Source organism: Mycteria americana, chromosome 10 (genome assembly GCF_035582795.1).
Source record: "Mycteria americana isolate JAX WOST 10 ecotype Jacksonville Zoo and Gardens chromosome 10, USCA_MyAme_1.0, whole genome shotgun sequence".
Taxonomy (NCBI): domain Eukaryota; kingdom Metazoa; phylum Chordata; class Aves; order Ciconiiformes; family Ciconiidae; genus Mycteria; species Mycteria americana.
Genome location: NC_134374.1, coordinates 9,922,798 through 9,945,148, shown reverse-complemented (window position 1 = coordinate 9,945,148; position 22,351 = coordinate 9,922,798). Strand labels below are relative to the sequence as shown.

General features: G+C 39.1%; 1 protein-coding gene across 10 annotated transcripts in view; it reads right to left on the bottom strand.

Moving 5' to 3' along the window:
- ATRX (ATRX chromatin remodeler) overlaps positions 1–18,539 on the bottom strand; it is a 90,268-nt gene extending 71,729 nt beyond the window's left edge. For 3 of the 10 annotated variants that reach the window (XM_075513331.1, XM_075513338.1, XM_075513335.1), the window contains exons 1-5: positions 18,373–18,539; positions 17,708–17,761; positions 5,511–5,623; positions 2,347–2,402; positions 466–518 (exon numbers count right to left, since the gene is read on the bottom strand). In XM_075513331.1, the coding sequence (XP_075369446.1) occupies positions 466–518; positions 2,347–2,402; positions 5,511–5,623; positions 17,708–17,761; positions 18,373–18,392 (296 nt within the window). In that variant the 5' untranslated portion in view covers positions 18,393–18,539. Of the gene's footprint in view, positions 1–465; positions 519–2,346; positions 2,403–5,510; positions 5,624–16,245; positions 16,274–16,553; positions 16,668–17,707; positions 17,809–18,372 lie in introns of those variants that run through there. The other 7 variants (XM_075513337.1, XM_075513330.1, XM_075513336.1 and 4 more) reach the window with 7 other exon arrangements.
- Positions 18,540–22,351: the final 3,812 nt, after the last annotated feature.

Genomic DNA, 22,351 nt, shown 5'->3' with positions numbered 1-22,351 from the left:
AAAAACAGATTAAGCAGAGATACAGCAAATAGCAGTTTCTGCATCGGACAACTTAATAGCACATTTTGATTCTACAGTCTCCCAACAGTAAGGTACATAAAGCCTTTTTTCCATATGACCCAATTTACATTTTTGGAAGAATCCTGCATGTAGAAATCGTTCCTTCACTCTTGCTATTTCTACATGCAGGATTCTTCCAAAGTATAATCACCTTGTCCTGAAGATATAGGATAATCTTGTTGTCTTTGTTAATAAAAAAAAAAATCAAGCTTTATGATCTGAACTTTTGACCCTGAAAGATGGTTTGTATTTTAAGTGCACTATGAGGCATTTGTTTTACCAGCACTCTGCTAACTTAATGGATTTATACTGGTGTATACTAAAAGTATCTGGCATAGTGCATGGACTTTTCTACAGTTTCACATGCCAAAAAGTAAGTTAGTTATTTTTATTTTCCAAACTAACCTTTTTGAACGTGATGATCCTAAGGATTTGGTTCTTTCTGAAGAACTACTGCCCTAAAACCAAGAAAAAATTAAAAAGTCAACACATTTGTGACCAAGTGACCTGTCAACAAAAACAGTTTCTTACATTAGCTAGAACACATCTCAGAAGTCACCAGCGCTCTTACAAAGAGGAAAAAAAAAAAAAAAAAAAAAAGGCAGGAAAAGCATTAACAAAAAGTGACACAATTTCAATTGTCATGCCAGTTCAGTTAAAACTAAATCTATGGAGTTTCAGATCAGTAGTAAGACTCCAAGAAGTCACTATTCTTTTAAAAACAGATTTAAAAATAGGTGTCACCAAACTCTAAGCTAAGTCACTAATGCTCACTAACCTCCCTATGCATATATCAAAAGAAATTAATAGAGGGCACTGCTATAGGTTGAGACATTGAGAGACACATTGCACATATCTCAAGCACTGAATCTTCATGAAATTGTGGAAATTCTCTCCTTGTAATTCTTAACTTGCACTACCTGCTGAAAGTTCTCTCAGCTTTCTGGAGAAGGGACTGAGAATGGCTCCTGATCACTGGTCGGTCCTAATCAGGAACAGTTCTGGGGCCTCCTGCTCTGTGTATCTTCACTGCAATGTTAACTTGCATGATTAGCACAAGGAAGAATGGCCTAACTCACACAATACGCACCTGCCTCCACATTGCTGTGCATTTTCACTTTTTTACAATTCAGTGGCATTCCTCACAGCACTCAGTGCTGCAGTAGCTTATGCAGGTCTACGAATGTTTTTCACACTATGTGAAGAAACCATCATCTTTTCTGACATACAGATATAGAGGGTTCTTGAAGGCTGGCACTAGAGAGCTATCACTAGTATGCACCCAAGAATTGCCAGCAGAATACAGACACTTGTTACCTGGCTCATATGCCAGAAAGGGCTGACTGTTTTTTTCAGAGGTTTGTACACACGTCATCATAACTAGGTTCGGGCAGTATCAAATAAATACCTGAACTTACTGCAATAAAGGCAAACTAAGGTGGGACACTGGCACTTGTGCTTTCTCTACATATTAACATATTGTCAACCAGAGTGTTTCCAACAGGAGAGTAGATATTAGTAAGACATACCACATGAAAAATGTCTTTGATGTATGTAACACACTATATAGAAGAAATCTGCTAATGTCTAATAAAGATCCTGTATCTCCATGGTTTTTTTCTTTCTTAAAAAAAGGAAGCATATTTGCCTAAAAGGACAACTAAGTACCTACTTGTTATCTGAGTAACAGGGTGTAAGTGTAAATATGAGTTAAAGACCAATTCTTTTAAACCAAAAATAAGTAACAGCCTGTCTACACATAAGCCAAAGAACAGAATAAGGATAAAAGAATATTAACCGAATTTCTTTAAAAAGAAAAACTCACTTTGCAATATACTCAGTCGGAATCAATTAACAACACTTTACATTTCTTAACAAGAATGCAACTGCATATCTCAGGTAAGTAAAACCTAACTCTCTAAACTGTGTTGGAGACATTTTTTCCAGGAATTATTGTGTATCAGAAGGACAATGAAGTTGTCCAAGTAAATCTGTGTTATTTCAATAATCTAGAAATATGGCGGGGGAAGGGGGGGGAACAGAATTGCTTGCATATGCCTAAATCAAAGTGAGTATCACTCAAAATTTAAAATTTAATTTTAAATTTATTTAAAAATATTTTACAGCTAATGTTTCTATTCAGCAGATACAATGACATTTACTGCATGGTTCTGACTATTCTTTTAAGTATTTATTGTAAAAGCAACAAAGTGAACTCAGCATTTTCTATACTAGCCATTCTGCACTAGTCATGCAACTAAAATTCAAAAGCATTTTTATTCCTACCTCTTCTCTATTGTTCTCCATTGAAGCTGGACTAGTTTTAGGTTCTCTAGTTTTACCTGTGGAGAGAAATTAAAGGAAACCACTAAAATGCAATAAATATTAGAAGTTCTTCACATTGTACGTCATAGCATTGTTTATGTTTCACCAGCATGAATAAAGATGACTGTGTGACTTTCAGAGACAAACGCTTGCACAACAAAAAACAGTCCACTGTATGGCAGAAATTTTACAGAAATAATTTAGAAATTACTTTCAGCTAAGTTGCTGATAGGCTGAAAGACAGCCTTCCCACTGGTGAAGAAATACTGAAGAAATGAAAGTGCAACTGTATATGTAGAAATAATATATAGTTAGTGCATTTATTTAATCTCTAAGAAGTTACTTTTAAGTATTTTCTCTTGCACATCTTGACATTAAAAACATAATATTAGATCTGGGATCATGGAACCACAGACAATAATCCCATTTGATACAGGGTATGATACAGAATTCCCATCTCTCGAGCTTGGGAACTGTGGAATATAAAACCTGAAGACATGCAACCTATTAGTATCTGTTCCATCCACCAGTCCAGGTAATGGAAGGGAAAGTTTCAAGTTCAGTGATTCAATGATACTTCTATGAAGTTGCTCAAAAGGCTTAGTAATAGCAGTATTTTAATAGATGCGCTACTGAGAAACATGCAAGTGAAGTGGTAGTATAATTACAGTATAATCATGACCATTTGTGATTTTAACATAAGACTGCTAGCATTGCAACTTACTATATCCTTACACTTCAGTTTTCGGAAAAACAAACAATTTTCTTTTACACTTTTAAAAAAATCAAATATCTTTGATTAGAAAATTTAGTGCTGGGTATTTGACCTAGGCTGAAATGTTTGGGTAAATTTCAGCCAAAATTATCCAGCCTTTTCTGCATGTGAAGCTAAGATACGGGGGGATAAAAAATGGAAACAAAGTTTTTGGCCCTTTTAAGTACCTGAAATTTCTTCTCTGGAATATTACAGGCATCCCCCCATTCTGAGGAAAGAACCTGAAATTTGCAAGAAGGGTGACATTTCTTCTGGAGACTAGACCCTGCCCACCTTCTACTCTTGACCAATTTTGCCCAAGTGGTAAATCCACGGAAAATACCAGTTTGTACATGCTCGGTGGAGATTTCTTTGATTCTGGCAGCTACAATCTCTGTAGATTCTGCACTCAGACTGCTAACCAGACTGCACGCACGCTATTCCCAAAAGCAACTGAACATGCTCCACTGTCAGTTTGTACGTGTGACTGGACTGTACATGCGCCATCCCCACAGAATGACCGAGCATGTTGCATCCCCTCACAGCTCCCAGTTCTAACCCAACTGCACATGCTCCATCCACTTCAGGGCTATGAGAGCACAGGATTTGCCCTGTGACTGCTGCTCCAGGGCAGGGGCTGGTCACTTGAAACAAGAGCAGGAAGTCAGTCTCTCCTACACTCTCAGTGATTCTCCTGCTGGCACCCACGCAATGTAGAGGAGGGAGACATCCAATTCGAATGCAGAAAGGACAAAGAAACGTTATTAACGCTGTAAAATCAAGTACTCAAAAATTAAGAAAAGCCAGAATGAAAATTACCAGCGCATTTTCACTTTACTTATCATTCCTAGCATATAAGCATTATGGTACAGTTCAGCTCCATGGCAGTGCACAAGATGGAAGTGCTCAGCGAGCAACTGCTTCATATTTTAATTGATCTGTGTGCATGGCAGGGACAGGTTCCAACTCTCTTGAGCCACTCAACCATCTTCACCACCACATCCCTCCTCACAACACTCTACCTAGTAGTTCACATATCCTCCAAATGCTTGATCAAAACGAGTTCCCTTACTATATAAACCTGATTTGGCCCTAATCCTGTCTCTATCACTTGTACACTGAATGAGCATCCTGTGCATTAATAAAAAAATAGTGTCTTCAGCAATTGTGCTATAATTATGCACAGAAAGTTGGGAGGGGAAGTAAATTTGCACAGTTAATTCTGGCGTTTCCTAATATTTAAGTATTTAATTCTTGACTATTCAACTTTAATACGTTCTTTTTTAAGAAATAAAATCTGCGATCTCAAAAACAACACTGAAACATGTCTGCTATTAATTAGTAAGTGTACCCCTGTTTCAAAGTAAATCTGTATTTTAAGGCAAGGAGCCAAATTCTACTTGGTAACTACACAGGATAAAGGGAAAAGATTTCTTTTTCCCAGTATGCTCCTTCAGCAAAATTTCACTTCCAAGATGCGTCTACATCACAGTTTAGTTTATTATTCTGCTGAAGTATCACAAGACAAAACATTAAAAGATAATAACTGCACACCAGAAAACCCGCATAAGTTTATTACTTAGGACAACAGGAGTTTGAAAATAAACTCCGTTAACACGGCCAACACATTCTCATTCTCCTGTACTCTATCACTTCAGCACAACTTTTAGCTCTTTAAACAGTAGAGACTGAAAGGTTTTGCACCTGTATCCAGCCCTAGTTAAATTAGGAAACAGATTTAACCTAGTTAAATTTGGCAACAGATTTTACTGAGTACTGTTATGAAATAGTTTCACTTTTTATGACTGTAATCAAAACAAAGCGTTTAAAATTCGTTACCTATTTCTAACCTGTAAATAAACATTTCTAATACCAAATTTGACGTAGTGTAGCCCTCAAGGTTTTCCAGAAGTACTATTTTGTTTTCAAATGTTTCCAGATTACACGTAGAAATCTTTTTCAAACAATTATGAAAACATTATCTCCAGAACCTTTTCCACAACTACAAGGACTGCAAAAGCTTTACTTCAGCAGAAAAAAACCAAGATACTGCACTTACACATTCAAGAAAACTGAACAAGCAAGGAAGCCCTACCATAGCAAATACATGCATGTTTGCCATCTCATGTTTCATAGAAGGTAAATTACCAGTAGGATTAGCTTTTTTTTCACATTTAGAAAAGATTCAGAACTGAAAGAAATATTGTATCAAAGGCCTATTTTATATTTATCAAGATATCACCACTTAAATCACATTACGACTTTGCATAATTGCCCCAGTGAAGTGCGATACAGTGAAATAACAACACAAAGTTATTTGACTTTAGAATCATATATACATTGAAAATAAAAACATGAAGTGTCTTTTTACCTATGGTTTTGTTTTTAGATAGTGCTGGAGGAGAGTTTGCGTCCTCAGATTCTTCTGATGACTGAGCCAAGAAGTCATGAAGTTTCTGCACCAATGTATTCAACTTGCTTTCACTGTTAAAATACAAGTAAAACTTGAAGTTACCGATATATCTCACTCTAATTTAGCAAGCTTGAAAGAAATTATGTTTAATCTCAATTAACACACCTACAAAAGAAACTCAATTATTGCCTAAACATTTGTTTCTGCAAGAGAATATCAAAGTAAATAAAAACCATACAATTTTGTTAAACCCTAAGTAAAATAATAGGTGCAGCCTTATTAACAAAAAAGCACTTTTTATTATTACTGTTAAAGGTAATAATAAAAAGCCTATTTTAAGTAGTTTTTACTGTCTAAAATTATTTACAATATTCAAGAAAGTCTGAGTGGTAATACTGCTATGACATGAAGATAGTGAAAAATGAATTTAAGATTCTACTTTGTCAGAAGCTGAACAGGTCAAAATAATAAAATCTTTATTTTATTACCAAAAAATGTAACCTTTAGGGATATAAAACACTACAAATAATAGCAAAATTTCACCTACAACCTTAGAAACAAACAGGTCCATTGAGTATGACAATGTACATGCTTATGCAAAGCTTATATTAAATCAGCCATGTACATATACACTGTGTGTCCTGTATTAATTTTGTCAAAAAACAACCATGTAGGATCAGATTGTTTCTTGAGCTGTTTGTAGGAGTATTCATAATTAATTTATAAAAAAATATTACCCCGGGAATTTTCACTAGGTGGTTTTAGACACCAGGAACTGTTAGTCTTGTATATATACTCATTACAGTAAAAAGGCAACACCTTTATTCTATGCTTTTGTTAAAAAGACATATCACTTCATCATCTACATGTTATTCTCTCTCATTTTACGTTGTTTATTTCAGATCTTCTCCTCCCAAAGCTTCTACAATTTCCTGAGACAAGTGCCCTTTTCTAGCTGCAAGCACACTGACTGAGGCCAAGGGCAGTCACCCTTTCAGACCCCCCTGTATTAAAAGTTACCACTCTCAGCTGTTTGTCACCACTTCCCTCCTGGATGCTATCAGTCCTCTAAAATCTGCCAGCTGCCATGTCTGAGTCATCATACCTTATCTGCTACTAGATACCAGTTTTCAAACTGCTGAACCACACTACCCCCTTCATAAGTTAACCCAGTTAAAGGATACAAGCTTCCATCCTTTTCACTTTTTATTTCCCCATTACTTTCAAAATAGTCTTCTGATAGCACTAAGATTTTCTGTCCCTGTTTTACAAGTTGCAGGAACTTTTGAATATTTATCAGAAGCTCAATCCACTCACCTTTACCATCTCTACTATTTCTCTGAACACATCAATTTATTAACCTCTGACTTTCAATTTAACTGTTATTGCTTTAAAAAAAAAAAAACAAAACACAAGAAGGACGTGCAGGTGAACGCTCTCAAGTGACAAGTGAGAGGGTATAATCACATTAATGCAAATGACTATTTAAGCGAGTGAAAATAACCACATATAAAACATCCGTTAAAAAAAAAAAACAACTGTAATTTCTTTAAATCTTCTGAAGTACTCAAAACAAAATAGCACTTTGTAATGGAAAGATTTTCTGCATGAGTAAAGGCCACTTTTCTTTTGAGACTACATACATACCATCAATCACTTGAGCAACTTTGAAAGAGAATGTAACAAAGCCTGGTTTACTCTCAAGTGTATCTTAAAATTTTTCTCTCAATCTGTCTAAAAGTCTTTCCCTGTAATTACTGGACTCATGCTGCTACACAACTGCCAGTCCCTAAACTTGGGCTTCCCTTTTTGTCATGGATGGAGGACATACTTGGAAAACATTACAGAAGATGATAATGGTACGCCTCAGTTTTAACAGATTGCATGCTCTACTTTATAAAGGAGACTTAATGACAATTTCTTCACATTAAGTTAAAAAAAATTAAAGAGTTGTTCAGAATTATTTGATAGTAGAAGTACATAAAGAGATTTTATATCCATTCCAGATGGTCCAAAGAACTAATGCACATTTAGAAAGGCTGGAAAAAGGACATTTTTGGTAGTAAAAAACAAAAAACCCCACATGTGGAATTCTGCTCATTTAGTTTATAAATAACTGGTTTTGGTAACAGCATTTTAGAAAAGAAAATAGGAACTATAGATGAGTTATATTATTACTGTTCTCAATACAAAACATTCAGAATAATATGCATGTGTCTTTGTGACTAACACTTGGAACATTATCTACTACCATTTATTAACTCTTATCCTAACTAGCCTAAAATTATTGTTTTCAGAGCAAAATGTTCATGCTGACAAACAACAACCAAAAAAACCCCTACAAACTAATATTAAAACGTCTTCTCTACTTGCTTTTCCTCTTGATTATTCAGCATTTTGTACCATAAGCCTGTATTAAGGACTACCAGGTCAAATATAAGTAAAGGTGTTATACTTACTATACTTCACCCCAAAGAAAATTTAATTTAGGGCAATGCTTTACCTGTTTTTGTACAAAAGTGATTTTATGTCACACATTTATAGTTGAGAATATATTATCTATGATCTTTTTTAAAGCTTCTACGGCAAAATCCTTATTCTTTGTAATATATTAATAGACCCATCCACTATTAAATTGATCACAACCTATAAAATGTGTACTTTTTTTAAAAAACATAGAGCCTAAAAATTTAGAACCATCTCAGAAGCACTAAGTGAAGCAAGCAGTCTCCCTCTACCATACAGCAACAGTCCCTACACTATTTACTAGTGTTTTCAGGCTTGCATGTTCTAAGCAAATGGCTTCCCCATCAGTCTAGAGCTATTTCAACACTGTTTAGCCTACTTAAAACAGGAATGAAAGGAAAGGTGTCCTACTATTATTGGTTTGGCCATGAACCTGATTTGTGACCTTGGGAAACTATCTTATAAGAATACCATTTCTTACCTAAATTCAGAGCAAGTGCTGTAATCTTAAACAGTAAATGCCTGGCCCTTACTAGGATAAAAAAAAGTATATATTAGGCAAACCACGTATTACACTAAATGATTCTACAAATCAATAGAATATATAAGAAGAAAATGAAGGGACAGGTGCTATCCGAATCTAGACACAACATACTTTGTTCAATCTGGCTGTTGACTGCTGTCCCCCTGTATGTGCTTACCTGTATCGGGTCTGCGTGGCAAGGTTTTGGTAGCAGGGGGGCTACAGAGGTGGCTTCTGTGAGAAGCTGCTAGAAGCTTCCCCTATATCTGAGAGAGCCAATGCCAGCCGGCTCCAAGACAGACCTGCTGCTGGCCAAGGCTGAGCCCATCAGCAACAGTGGTAGCGTCTCTGTGAAAACGTATTTAAGAAGGGGGGGGGGGGGGGGGAACCCTGTGCAACAGCAGCTGGAGAGAGGAGTGAGAATATGCAAGAGAAACAACTCTGCACACACCAAGGTCAGTGAAGGAGGGGGAGGAGGTGCTCCAGGCACCTGGAGCAGAGATTCCCCTGCAGCCCGTGCTGAAGGCCATGGTGAGGCAGGCTGTCCCTGCAGCCCATGGAGGTCCATGGTGGAGCAGGCAGATGCACCCAAAGGAGGCTGTGACCCTGTGAGAAGCCTGTGCTTCTGTTCCTAAAAGACTGCACCTCGTGGAAAGGACCCACGCTAGAGCAGTTCATGAAGGACTGCAGCCCATGGGAAAGACTCACATCGGAATTCATGGAGGACTGTCTCCCATGGGAGGGACCCCACGCTGGAGCAGGGGAAGAATGTGAGGAGTCCTCCCCCTGAGGGGGAAGGAGCAGCAGGGACAACATGTGATGAACTGACCACAACCCCCATTCCCTGTCCCCCTGTGCCACTTGGGGGGAGGAGGTAGAGAAATCAGGAGTGAAGTTGAGCCTAGGAAGAAGGGAGGGGTGAGGGAAGGTGTTTTAAGATTCAGGTTTTTATTTTCTCATTACCCTACTCTGACTTCTAATTGGCAATAAATTAAACTAGTTTCCCCAAGTTGAGTCTGTTTTGCCCGTGACAATAATTGGCAAGTGATCTCTCCCTGCCCTTATCTCAACCCACGAGCCTTTTGTTGTATTTTCTTTCCCCTGTCCCACTGAGGAGGGGAGTGATGGAGCAGCTTGGTGGGCGCCTGGTGTCCAGTCAGGGTCAACCCACCACATTACTGGATCACCTGTGTTAGCTAATGATCATGCTTCTGCAAAGTGAGTCAAATCACCTTGGAGAAATAAAATTTTAAGGAACAGTTTTCATTTGGATCCAACTTGCCACACATTCACGTGATCATCCTCTCTGATGGCAGGTGAGCTGCTGAAATTCATAGCCAGGGCAGGGGAAAGAGCAGGACTGCCCGTTTCAGCAGCAAACCTGGGTCACATTGCATTATACTGTAAAACTGCACTGGGAAAAACCTTGTTATTGCACTCAGTTTCTATCTACTTTCTTCAGACACTTCAAAAATGTAGGTGGGGAATGTCCCAGTTATTGTCAACATCTGGAAGAATAGTTTTAAAACTGTATTTTCTTTAAACAAACTAATTTCTCATTCTTCCACAGGATCCTACCAACTTTTAGTCTAAATAAGTGCCCCTCATCTGAATTTCAAGTGGCTCCTGAAAGTCAGTGAAACAGGAGTGCCTTCCAGCTTTTCATCTATCTCAATGTTGACAAAAACGCTTTTGCAAAATTTTTCCTATCTTTAGTACTCACCTCCCTTAAGCTCAACACTTGCCTAACATTTATCTATGTTTAAACTTTTAAAATAGTTCAAAGGCACAAGTTTTTAAAATTCATCTTTACAGTTGCTTCAAGTTAAGTACCAAACATTTTTCACTTTTGAAGCTGAAATGAAATACTGCAAAACAACAAGTATTAAGCAGAAAAAATTAAACAATCCTTAGGGGAAAAAAAATAAGAAAAATAAAACCAGATGTGCTTTTAAACTGCCAGTCTGTAGACTACCATCCTCTGCTTCAGACCGTATCCCTATGTGAATGACAGAAATCCGACACAGCAAAAGTCTGAATATTTTAATTAAGTCAGTGGGAAGAAGAAGCGAGACAATTGACTATGTCTATGTTAGAACACAGGAAGGTTTGGTGCTGGATATTGACCCAATATCCATGCTACATACATTTCAGTAATTCAAACTAGGTGTACTCTGGTTCTGCAGACTGAACAAGCACTAGCAGTTGGGGCACAGAATGCTGAAGCACACCTTTCAGCTTCGTTCCACCGAGAAGGAATCCAGTTTGTGCACTCCAAGCCCCCCCTGCACGATCAACAAAACTTAATAAGAAAGGACAATCTGGAGACTTTTTCAAAAATGTACTTCTTAATTCAGATGCTAATATGGATGCACCTGAAGTTCTGAAGGAGGTCAGAACACATTTTTCCAAAGCATTTCTATGTCTAATGTGTCAGAAACATGATCATCATTTAAAATTACTGTTTTATAGTAAATAAAACTGAAATTGGTGTAATTTAATTAAACATACAATTTCAAAACTGGTACTAGGCATCCTTACCCCCCCAAATGTATAATTTCTTTTCATACTACCTAAGCCTTGATATAATCAGGCCAGTATTCTGCTATCTGCAGATCTTCATAAAAGTTTTTCCTGATGAGAAGCAAAAGTGTTATACTTACACCAATTCAAAGATTTCAGTTACAAGGGCAGAGCCTACATAGTCGTTTCATATGAAATGTGCCAATATTGTGGCTGAACACACATGAATGAAATACCCTAACACTGTTGGAAACAGTGAAAGATGATAAAACCTACAATAGAAGTTGTTTATTTTCTTATCCCTAGTCAGAAAAGGAGTGAACTTGTCACCTTGAATCGTGTATAACAAGTATGCATTTTAGAATATTTTAGTATATGAGCACGTATTTTAGAATAAAACAGAAATAGTAATGGAAATAGTGTAAGAGTTATTAGTAGTTAAGGAGGGATCACAGTTAGAATAGAAGTTAGCATACTAGAGTGTGAGAATCATAGACAGTTAGAAACTAGCATACGAGACTGTGAGAATTGTAGAATCTTCAAGGTGATAGATAATGCCTAAGTTAGATAAGAGGGTACGGGCACCGCATATTTTACTAACATGCATATGTTTGTCCTAAAAGAATGAGAAGCTGTAACCCTTCAAAGACCAATAACGGGAACATCCTCTTACTGGGAGAGCCGTAAAGATAAAGGGACACCACAACAACCATGAAAACAACAGGACTAACAGTAACTAGGGGAAAGGTAAAGGTGGCAGGGGGAGATCGTGACCACTGACCCAACTGGGGGACAAAAGGACTGCCCCCCCCCACACTCCTTGTGAGCATGCACAGATCAAATATCTTCCATTAATGGAAGAAGAGGATGATTAGTCTAATGATTATGTATTAGATAGGCGTGGTGTGTTAACTTTTATGTAAAAATACTGAAAAATAATTGCAATAGGTGTGCTCGATTTGTGGAAATTTTCCACCTTGCACCCTGAGCAGAATAAAGCAATGTCTCCTCTCTGAACATACTCTGTGTGTTTTGGGAGTTATTTTACAGTGAGGTAACAAACACACCTGCAATATCCTAAGAAGCCTACTTCTCCCAGAAAAAATACATAACCAGAAAATAAAATCAGCCTACCACTATATCAGCTGAACAAGTAAAAGAATATGGTTTTGTAGAGGTGGGGGAACAGAGCACTTCTATCCTAGTTGTTGTTTTTTAACTCAGCAATGGTTTTCCAAGGGCAAAGCAACACGATATTGTATAGCCTAAATCAGATTAGTATTTTGTAACTTATTTACACCGATATACCAATTACGCCAAAACAAGCGAGGCTTTACAGTCAGGATTCACACAATCTGTTGAAGCTGGCATGAACCAGCTCTACTGCCAAAGGACGCAAACCCTCATGCCCCAATACACGCACCTGATGCCACCCACACTCTCAGTTCTCTCCTTTCTGCTCCACTTCAGTCTAAGTATTTGTTTTGACCTATGCACAGAAGCTGATCCATATTAAAAGCAGCCATTTCTTCTACCAAACGCAGATAATTTCCCTAATCCAGCTCACTGCTCATTGGTATCAGTGTTTCTGTGAGCAGAGGTGATGACAGTCTGAGCTGAGGAGGAAGGGACTGTAACTTCAGTGGCAGCAATACGCTATATGAGCTTTTACTCTCATGCAGCAGCAAAATTAGAGCTGGTCAGGTTAATGACACCAAGAATCACAGAATCATTTACATTGGAAGGGACCTCTGGAGATCGCTTAGTCCAACCCCCTAGCACAAGCAGAGACAGCTACAGGAGGTCACCCAGAAATACGTCCAGTCAGGTTCTGACTACCTCCACAGATGGAGGCTCCGCAGCCTCTCTGGGTGACCTGTTCCAGTGCTTGACCATTCTCACAGTAAAGAGGTTCTCTTGTGTCTAGACAGGATTGTACCACACTAAACTTAAATCAGATACAGCCAGAAAATACCTGAATACCGAAGCTCTGACTGAAAAGAGATGCAGGCATCTAGCACTTCAACAAACTCAGACATTCTATGCTTAAGACTTCATTAACAGAGATTCACTCTTACTTTGTTTAGAATTGACTTTAAACCCACAGGGGCTTAATCAAGTGATACCTAGTACAGTTGAAGACACTCAATGATGTGGATGAAGCAACTTTGGAGCTTAAGTACAACATAACAGGTTCAGACAAGTAAACAGAATTATTTTCCTCCAGACACACAAGGGGAATGAGAAAGCAATGGTTCAAAGTCACTAAGAGACCCTTTATTCTGTTCAAGGAAGATTACACAATTTCTTTTTGTTGAGATGGTATCCAAACAACCAGATCAGGATTCAGCTGAGAGTTACCATGCTTCACTAAAAATGAAAAATTATTTGTTTTTTAACCTGTTTCTTTAATGGGAGCTTAAAAAAAGAAAAAAAGAAGAAAAAAGCTGACAAACAATCTCATTGTTAGGTTGGCTTGAATGCCACGCAGAAGTCTATAACTTCAATGGCAAAATAATCTGCAAGCTGAAAAAAGACTGAAGTCAACCACTTGAAAATCTAAATACAGTATTTTCACCTTTATGAGACAAAAATCATGGCAAACTGAATACCTTGCCTTATTAATTCAGGAAAGGAAGCTCAAACTAGCATATATAACATACAGAACAAAGTTGTATTTGAAAAGCTTGAACACGTTTAGTGTCAAGGGAAAGAAGGGCTCCACATGCAATAGCATCGTGCCCCTCCAACTCTACAACTGCCTTCTCTTTTGCTTCATTTGCCTTCTGCTTCCCGAAGTTTATCACAGATTCTCAACAAGACATCATTCATTACAAACTCTGTCTAAGAATTAAAGCATGTCCCTTCAAGTCTCCCAGATATTCCCAATCAGGTTTGCTACAGGTTTTAAGGATTGTAGCCCATCTGAAGCGTAGTTTTTTATTTTACAAGATAAAAGTAATCTCAGTTTGCCTCACTGTCAGTCCCTAATTTGTTGCCTAATTTTTTTTTGTTTTGCTTTACATGATAGATGTATTTGCCCAACAAGGCTTCAACTGTAGAAGCCTTGTTAAGACCTACAGTTGGACCTACTAAGATAGAAATTTCTACAGCTGTGCAGCTTTCAGACTTGCAAATAAACAGCCTAAATAGCACTGCAGTTGACACTGGTCAACAACCTGTGTAATCAAGTTCTTAAATCTTTTTTCAAGGTTTCACTCCTTTTCTAAAGGAAAAAAAAAAAAAAAAAAAAAGAAAAAATATCAACATCAATCAATCCATCATCCACCATGAATGACAACTGCCTGGTGGCTACATGTTGTAACAAATTATGAAAGCTTTATACTCTTCCTTTAGTAAATCAGGGCACTTTACCTACCATCTTCTAAAGTCAATATAAAAATCTTCCATTATATTTGCCACTGAATTTCTACAATTTCTTCTTTCCCCTCCTGACTCACCGCTGGAACAACCTGCCACCGACCTATCCGTGAACTGATTCATGTTTCCAAATCACCTGCAGGCACAAGCTGAGCTCCAGCGATACGAAATGTGATTTCATGAGGTTCAGCAGTATCCTTAGGCTTTCCTGTTTATAAAAGACACATCTAGCGATACAATCTAAAAATGTACTTTGTCATTAGACTGCAGGCATTTGGTTTTATGGTGAACACACCACATTCTAGTATTATTTTTTATATTTTCTTTTGGTAAGGTATATCCACGTAAAAAGCACCAACTTTTCCTCTCTTTAAGCAGAGGGTGCAAGTGCTCATCTATAACGGAACTGGGAATTACAGGTTTCCACAATGTTAAGGCCATCCTACTGCAGAACTTGTGTTAACACCTCTTTGTCACACTGAATTATTTCATAGAAAATGAAGATACCTTCAGTTAAGCCCTACAGAGACCCTGACACAAAGTCTACAAAACCCTAACAGAGACAGTGTTGTACTAAAACAGAAATAACGAAGTCACTGCAGCAGTTCCTCTCAGAGAATTTCATTTAAGTAGTGCAAACACATTGGCTGTGGGGCACATCTGGCACAGAAGACGACAGCCAGCCTAAAGTTTTGCTCTTCTTAGGGGAAGAGTCTTGGGGGAATCTGCTTATCCCCATTCCACATGATTGTGTGAAAGACAGCTAACTTACACTGTACCTTCAGAGAATATGGAAGATTGCTATTGACTTATTTCCAATTAATTATTGTGGCATTAAAAAACATGCCTCAAAAACCCCTATAATTATCACTCGGAACAAAGAAATTCAAGTGACTCAAAAATGCAGAAAATTTAACAAAAATGGTAAGACCAAGTTACCAAATATCATACTGAAAGTTGAAAAGTCTGAATCATAAAAAAAAAAAATAGGAAGTTTATTTTGCCAACTTAAAAAAATCTAGTATCACTACATTGACTACCAGATAGTTCAAGTCAGTAAGATTCAAAACTTGTCGTCTTTTTCTATTGTTATGCTTATTTTGTACAATGTAGGAACTGATTGGCAGGAACAGGTTAGGTCACTATAACGAAGATTCCTTCACTTTAAAAAAAAAAAAAAAGTGCTGCCTCTGTAAATGTTTATAAAGATTTCTCTACAGTTTTTGCCCAAAAAACTTGATTTTTTTTTTAAAGTTTCTTAGTAAGTTATTCCAGTTTTCATCATGTTTTTCAGCATTCCAAACTTCTCATCCTGGACATGGGAGACTACTAGGTTCTTAATATTAAATAAAAGTATTTCTTACAACAAAAGTTTAAAACTTCACCACCAGCAGACTAGTATTGATTGATTACTTTCCTTTTAAACACTGTAAGTCTATCTTCCAGAAGTGCTGGGAAAATATTTTCCATCAAAGTTCTATTGTTTGCATATCTTCCAAAGAATTCTAACAACAATCTCCTAGCTTTATTTCTGTACGCGTCTTACACAAGCAAAACTGCAGATAGCAGAAGATGAAATGAATGTGTCGGGTAACTGTGCAGGGTGACAGAAATGCAGGCAGCTGACAGGCCAACAGGACTTGTGGGAAATGGGAACAAAAGAGAGAGTGTGCGTGTGTGCTTCTTTTCCTTCTCATTCTCTCCAGCTCCAATTTTAAGTGGAACTTGAATTGACAGAAAATAAGAAAAACCCCATGCACTGTGTTCATCAGCTTATAACCCTGAAACCCTGGTACCTACAAGGTCATGCCTAGTTCCTGGCATGGAACTGTTCCTGTAAAATAAAAACAAACTGTTCAAGATGAACTCTATATGGGATGAGAACTATAATAAACATTTAGACTGAATGAGAACATGAACACAAGAAAAGTTTGGAGCACCAAAAAAAATATTATGTCCATCTAGTTAAAAGTAGTTTAAAAAAAGTCACAGGGCCTGCTTATTATGTGGGATAGATCCAACCCAAAGACTACAAACAATGTCACGTCCATTTTGTACATACTTCTTGATCTTCAAGATTACAAATAATCTGAAATAATCCAATTTACCTTTCTGACTGCAGGTAATCTGAAAAATTGCATAGAAAATATATGAGCTTCTGTATCCTCTTCCACTGAAGCACCAACTAAAGCAGCACCTTAGTAGTAACATTAATTGTTGCACTAATGACAACAGAAGAATATGGAAAGGGTTAAGTACAAAACCTTCATAACGTAGACCAGGAACAAGTGGTTCGAAAAAAGACAAAGCAGATATGGGAAAACAGAGAACAAAATACAACAGTCATAGTAAAATAAAAAGCAAAGTGGTCCAAATGGAAAAGCATTTTTCAGAATACATAATGCTAATTATGACTGTAAAACGGTCAATAAATATTAGTAAGCCAGATCTTTTTGCTATACAAAAGTGAAACTCTACCCTTGATTTGCAGGGATTGGGGAAGAAAACGGAGAAAGCCCCTTAATTAGTATTTCAGTCTACACACAAAATAAATCGATCCAACACAAGTGGTTTAAGCTGTCTAAGTACTTTAAGAACACCGAGGGAAGAAAGTAGAAGTGAGAAAGGGGGAGGAGATGGACAACCCTTAACTTACAAAATAAGTAAGAAAACATACACAGAAGAAACTGCTAACTGTTGGAAGTCATCCACCAAATAATGTATATTTGCAATACTTATGACTTACATCCTGCAGCTGATCAACAACAATGACAATCTTTTAAAACTCTCTTTTTGTTAGAAGTAGATTACATATGCATTACTTCCTCAGAAGTGTTAAGGCTTTAAAATCAAGCAATAAACAAACAGAGGAAAACTACCATCCCTTTAACTCCTGGCTGAAACGAAATAGTAGTTATGAACTACTCAAAATAAGTCTAAAACTGGGTGGTGAAGATACACGAATATGACCCCAGAAAAAACTTTATCCAAGGCTCAGTACTTAAGACAGCGTGATGCTTCCCTTTCTTAGCAGTGTTTGATGTTGAAGGTACGTGCAACATTCCTGAGGGTCAAGTGACAGCACTTCATTGTTTATATAGTGCCTTGGGCATTTGGAATATTTGCGGGTGATGGACTGCGTTGATCAGACCCCTTGAGATACCGATAAACCGAAAGCATACAAAGCCAAATATTTATTAATAGTTTAACATGGCGTCTTTCTTAACACTGACTTTACTTGGTTTTTTGTCAGCTTACTTACTTTACGCAGCAAAACAGGAGCCGTTCGTAATAATTAACACGGTAGGAGACAGCTCTTCAAGGGTAGAGGGAGATGTTTGTAAACCAGCATGAAAACAGATCCTTTACGGGGGGACCAGCGGGACGGGAAGACTTTACTACAGCACAAACACGTGGGGCGGGGGCGGACAAGCGGAGGGCACATCCCCGCGGCACCCCGCGGCGGGGGCATGGCGGCCGATGGCGGGGGGCGATGGCGGCCCCGCCCCTTCAGGCCTTCCCGCCGCTTCCCGCCGGAACGGGACAGGACAGCCCTGCCCAACCCAGCCCTGCCCGCCCCTCGGGCCCGGGCCCGACCCCGCCGTGCCCGCGGAAGAGGGGCGTGCGTGCGTGCCGCCGCTGCTCAGGCGCCGGGCCGCGGCGAGACGAGACGAGACGAGCGCCCGCCGCCCGGCTGCGCCCGGCCGCCTCCCGCGCCGTCCCCTCCCCCTGCGCTACCCACCCGGCCTCCCGCCGCCATCCCGCCTCCTGCCCGACCTCCTCCAGCGCCCGCCGCCCCGGGCCCGGGCCCGTCCCCGCCCCACCCCCGCCGCGGGGCCGCGGGCCGGGCCGGGCGGTGCAGCCGCGGAGGCCGCCCGCCAGCAGCGGCCGCCGCTCCCCCCGCCAGGGGCGGGCTCCGGGCCGTACCTCACGGGCTCTGCGGTCATGTCTCCGCTGCCGCTGCTCGGTGCGGCCGGCCGGGCCGGAACCGGGCTCAGGCGCTGAAAGGAGACAAAGCCGTTATTGCCACCATCGCAAGCTCCGGCGCCATCTTATCGGAGGGAGGCTGAGGGAGACCTGCCTCCTGCCGCCTTCCTCCTTCGCCGACTCCCATTGGCTCCTTGCCGCCCCCAGCGATTTTCTAATTGGGCGGCTCCGACGGGGCCTGTTGCTAGGGTCGTTCACGTCACCGTCCCAACCTTCCCCGCTCTGATTGGCTGGAGGGAGGGTTACATCACCGGCAGGGGCCTGACGTCACGCACCCAGTCCCGTGACATCATTTCAAAACAAAGTGTATTGACGACTTTGCCCAGCAGGGGGCTCCAGCCTATGGGTGCCCCCACGGCCTCGGCCATTGCGGCGGGAGCCGAGCGCACAGCCAGCGCATGCAGGCAGGCAGGGTCTCACCCCGTCCCCAGCCGCCCACTTCATCGTCAGAGGACCGCGGCTTGGGGCAATTCTGCAACCCGGATTCAGCAACATCAAGTGAATCGTGGCATTTAAATACAACAGCCATGCGAAGAGTAACACGGCCATGCTGGCCAGCTCCAGTAACAGCACCAGAATGACCCTAATCCTCTGTGGGGATGAGCCATCGAACTCAAAGCAGAGCAGGACATGAGCACAGAAGCAAACTTTGGAGGAGACAGTTTCCCAAGTACAAATAAAAAGACAGCAAGATATGAATAATGTAAGCTATATTGAGAATTATCGAGGTTGAATTTGTTGAACAGCACCCAAGTTACACTGCTAGCTAGAGCTTCACTTAAGCCCAGCTTTGCTAGAACTTTTTTTTTTTTAAACAGAAGATTCTTTAGAAAAGGAAACACATTGTTGGCAGCTTCACTTAAGTGTGCCAAGATAATTTTCCCTGCTTGTACTAGCAGCTTCTACATTCCTGTCAGATGTTAAAATCCATATGAAAAGAAGAGGATTGGAATACATCCCTATTCAGAGGGAAAGAAGTTACATGCTTTCACGAGAAGGCTACCAAACTCCACTGGCTGGGGCTTTCATGTAAACTTCCATCTCCCCACATGACCAAAACAGAACGGACCACCAAAACCAATCCAGTACCACACAGAATTTGAAACAGGTGACAAGTATTATTCACTTATAAAGATAACCAGTTTTGAAAATTAATATATTTTTCTGCAGAAACAACAACAACAAAAAGGTACCAACTCACCTGGTTTCATAACGCAATGTGCAAAATATGGGAACAAAAATCGTGACAGCCTTGTCATCTTAAGTATAACTACTCCTTAATATCCATTTCATTCTAAAAGGCATTGATAATAGAATAAATAGCATTTTCACACTTCAGCACATACAAGCTTACACACCCCAGGGAAATTCTACAAACAGGTCTAAACATAATTTGCTTTAGAATTTAACATTTTACCCAAGAACTGCATCCTGTACTTGCTGAATTTTAGCAATACCAAACAGCACATTTAATAGCAGCTTTGTTAACAAAGCTATCTCACGGTCAATGCTACAGTTTTAAAAGACAAAAGCATCACCTGCCTTCTAGCTACATTTTAGATGGAAAAAAATAAATCAGAGTTAACCAACTGCTACAAATTCCATTAAAAAATTGCAAGAAGCCATTATATTTTTTTGCCACCAGACAGATGAATTAAACCAGAAGCATTACCTATTCTTAGCTCTGTGTTAGTATTCCAATTGTGCGTTTAAAATAAGAACACAAAACATTTCTTTTCCTCTTGAAGGGATTTAGTCTGGACTAATATCCTACTGGACTAGTATCCTACTGATGTAGAGTAACTACATAGATCTATTTATTACTTTTACTCTCCAAGAGTTTTTTTTCTTTTACTATTTCCTTGGGAGATGGAAGAAGATATTCGAAAGCAGTTTAAAAAAACTAATTTAATTGTCTCCAATTTGTAACTTACATCTTAAAGTCACACATGAAAAAGAAATCCTGTTGTGAGAAAAGGTCAAGATAAAGTAAGAATGGAAATGTTTCCATCTCCCAACAATTACTCCAGAAAACAAAACCTGATACTATCATGAGGTTGTCAAAAAACCTCATGATTGTAGAAGCACACTGATTGTAGAAGCACACTGAAATCTGCGTGTGGACAGGTGTTGTGTGCATCTGTAGAGAAACAGTCTGCACATCTAACATACCTACAGTTACGTTTCCCCAGCACACAGGACCCCTTCCCCCAGCGCTCTACTAATAGACTCTGCTGGCTGCTCCAATATACCTGGAAGAATGAGGATTCAGAGCTTAGTTTGCAGGACGAACCAAGGGCCACTGTAGAGTCTTGTCACACTGATTATTTTTTTTCATAAGGATAGTAATTAGTTTTCTTAAGTAGATATTAGCCTACTTTTAAGAAAAACGGCTGAAAGACATGTATAGTTATCAATTGACAAGAGAATATTTTAATAACTTTATGTGCTCCTGACCTAGAAATACAAACTACATATACATCTTTTTCGGATTATTATCTGTGATAAAGTAGCACAATTAATCCAGAACAATAAAACACTATGCTTAAATTCATTTTATAGGAATGGTCAAGATCTGAGCTTTTAAATTGAATAAATTATGTGCAATGAAACTCATTCTCTACTCATCAGACAAAAAGCATGACAAAAACTGAAAACAGATGACTGCTTACTCAAGAGCCTGGGTTTGTTCTTTGTTTTGCTGTTACTCTATTCCTCTTAATAAAGTTTGAAGTGATGGTGTGGAATCAGTTGACTAGTGGTTTGTATTTTGATAATTAACCTTTTCAGCATGAGAAAGCAGCAAACATCAAGGTCCAATACAGAAACAAAGTGCCAGTACGTTTCCAAATCCTTTGTGAGAATTAATTTCTCATAGCAGATGAAAGCACTTTGAAATTTTAACTTGTTAAAAAAATCTGATTTCAGCATAAATGATTTTCTATTACAGACTGGATAATTTTTTAAAACACGCTATCAGAAACTATTGCTAATAAACCATAAAGGAACGCTACAGACCATCCTTTTCTCCCAACAAAGTTTGGCTACGAGATGCTACGATCTAGCATAATCTGATGTCATGGGCAGCATACCCAAACAAGCATAAGCGATTCAGATATCTGATTTTCTTTGGATGTTCCAAATGTTTAGAAAGTTAAGCAATTTACTGTCTTCCGTACTTCTAAAACTTCTACTTTGATTTGTCAGGAATATAGACTAGGAATAAAAAAAATGTTAAAAAAAATTCAGTTATGCTTACTTTTACACTTTCAACAAGGCTCAGAATAAGCCTCGCTGTACATTTAGTTAGATATCCAATAGTTGTGGCCATCAAAGCATCTACATTTTTCTCCTAAAGCCTCTAGGCAGCCATCATCTCATCATATTCCCCAGACACTGATGGCTATCCCATGGCCTGCCAAAAGCTTTAACTTGTTCTTACCCTCATGTCTGAATGTGTATCTTAATCACGTAATTGCATATGTATACTCAGCCACACGGACATCACCAGCCACGGGAGTAATTAAGGCTATTTGCACAAGCACCAAGCCATACACAGCAGATGCAGAGCTGAGCACATTTTCCATCTTGTTGGAGGACTGAGCAGTTCTGCCCCTGAAGAGCATGTGCTTATGAAGCTCCTCTGTTAAAGGCTTAACTGCAGGAACGACTACTAGGCACCACCATTAAGAAGCACGTTTTGTGCTGAACAATAGAATGGTTTGAAGACAGGAGCTTCCAGTAAATTGTAGGTAACCATTTACCTATATTAATCCAATTAGATCTACTATCTTGCCTTGGGCTTAGCTCATCAGAGAACTCCCCAAATTATTTCTAGCTATTATTCCAAAATAATTTTTAAATACACCACAGCCCCTTCTCAAAAGCAGAAAAAGCAGAAATCTCTGAGGCCAGCTAC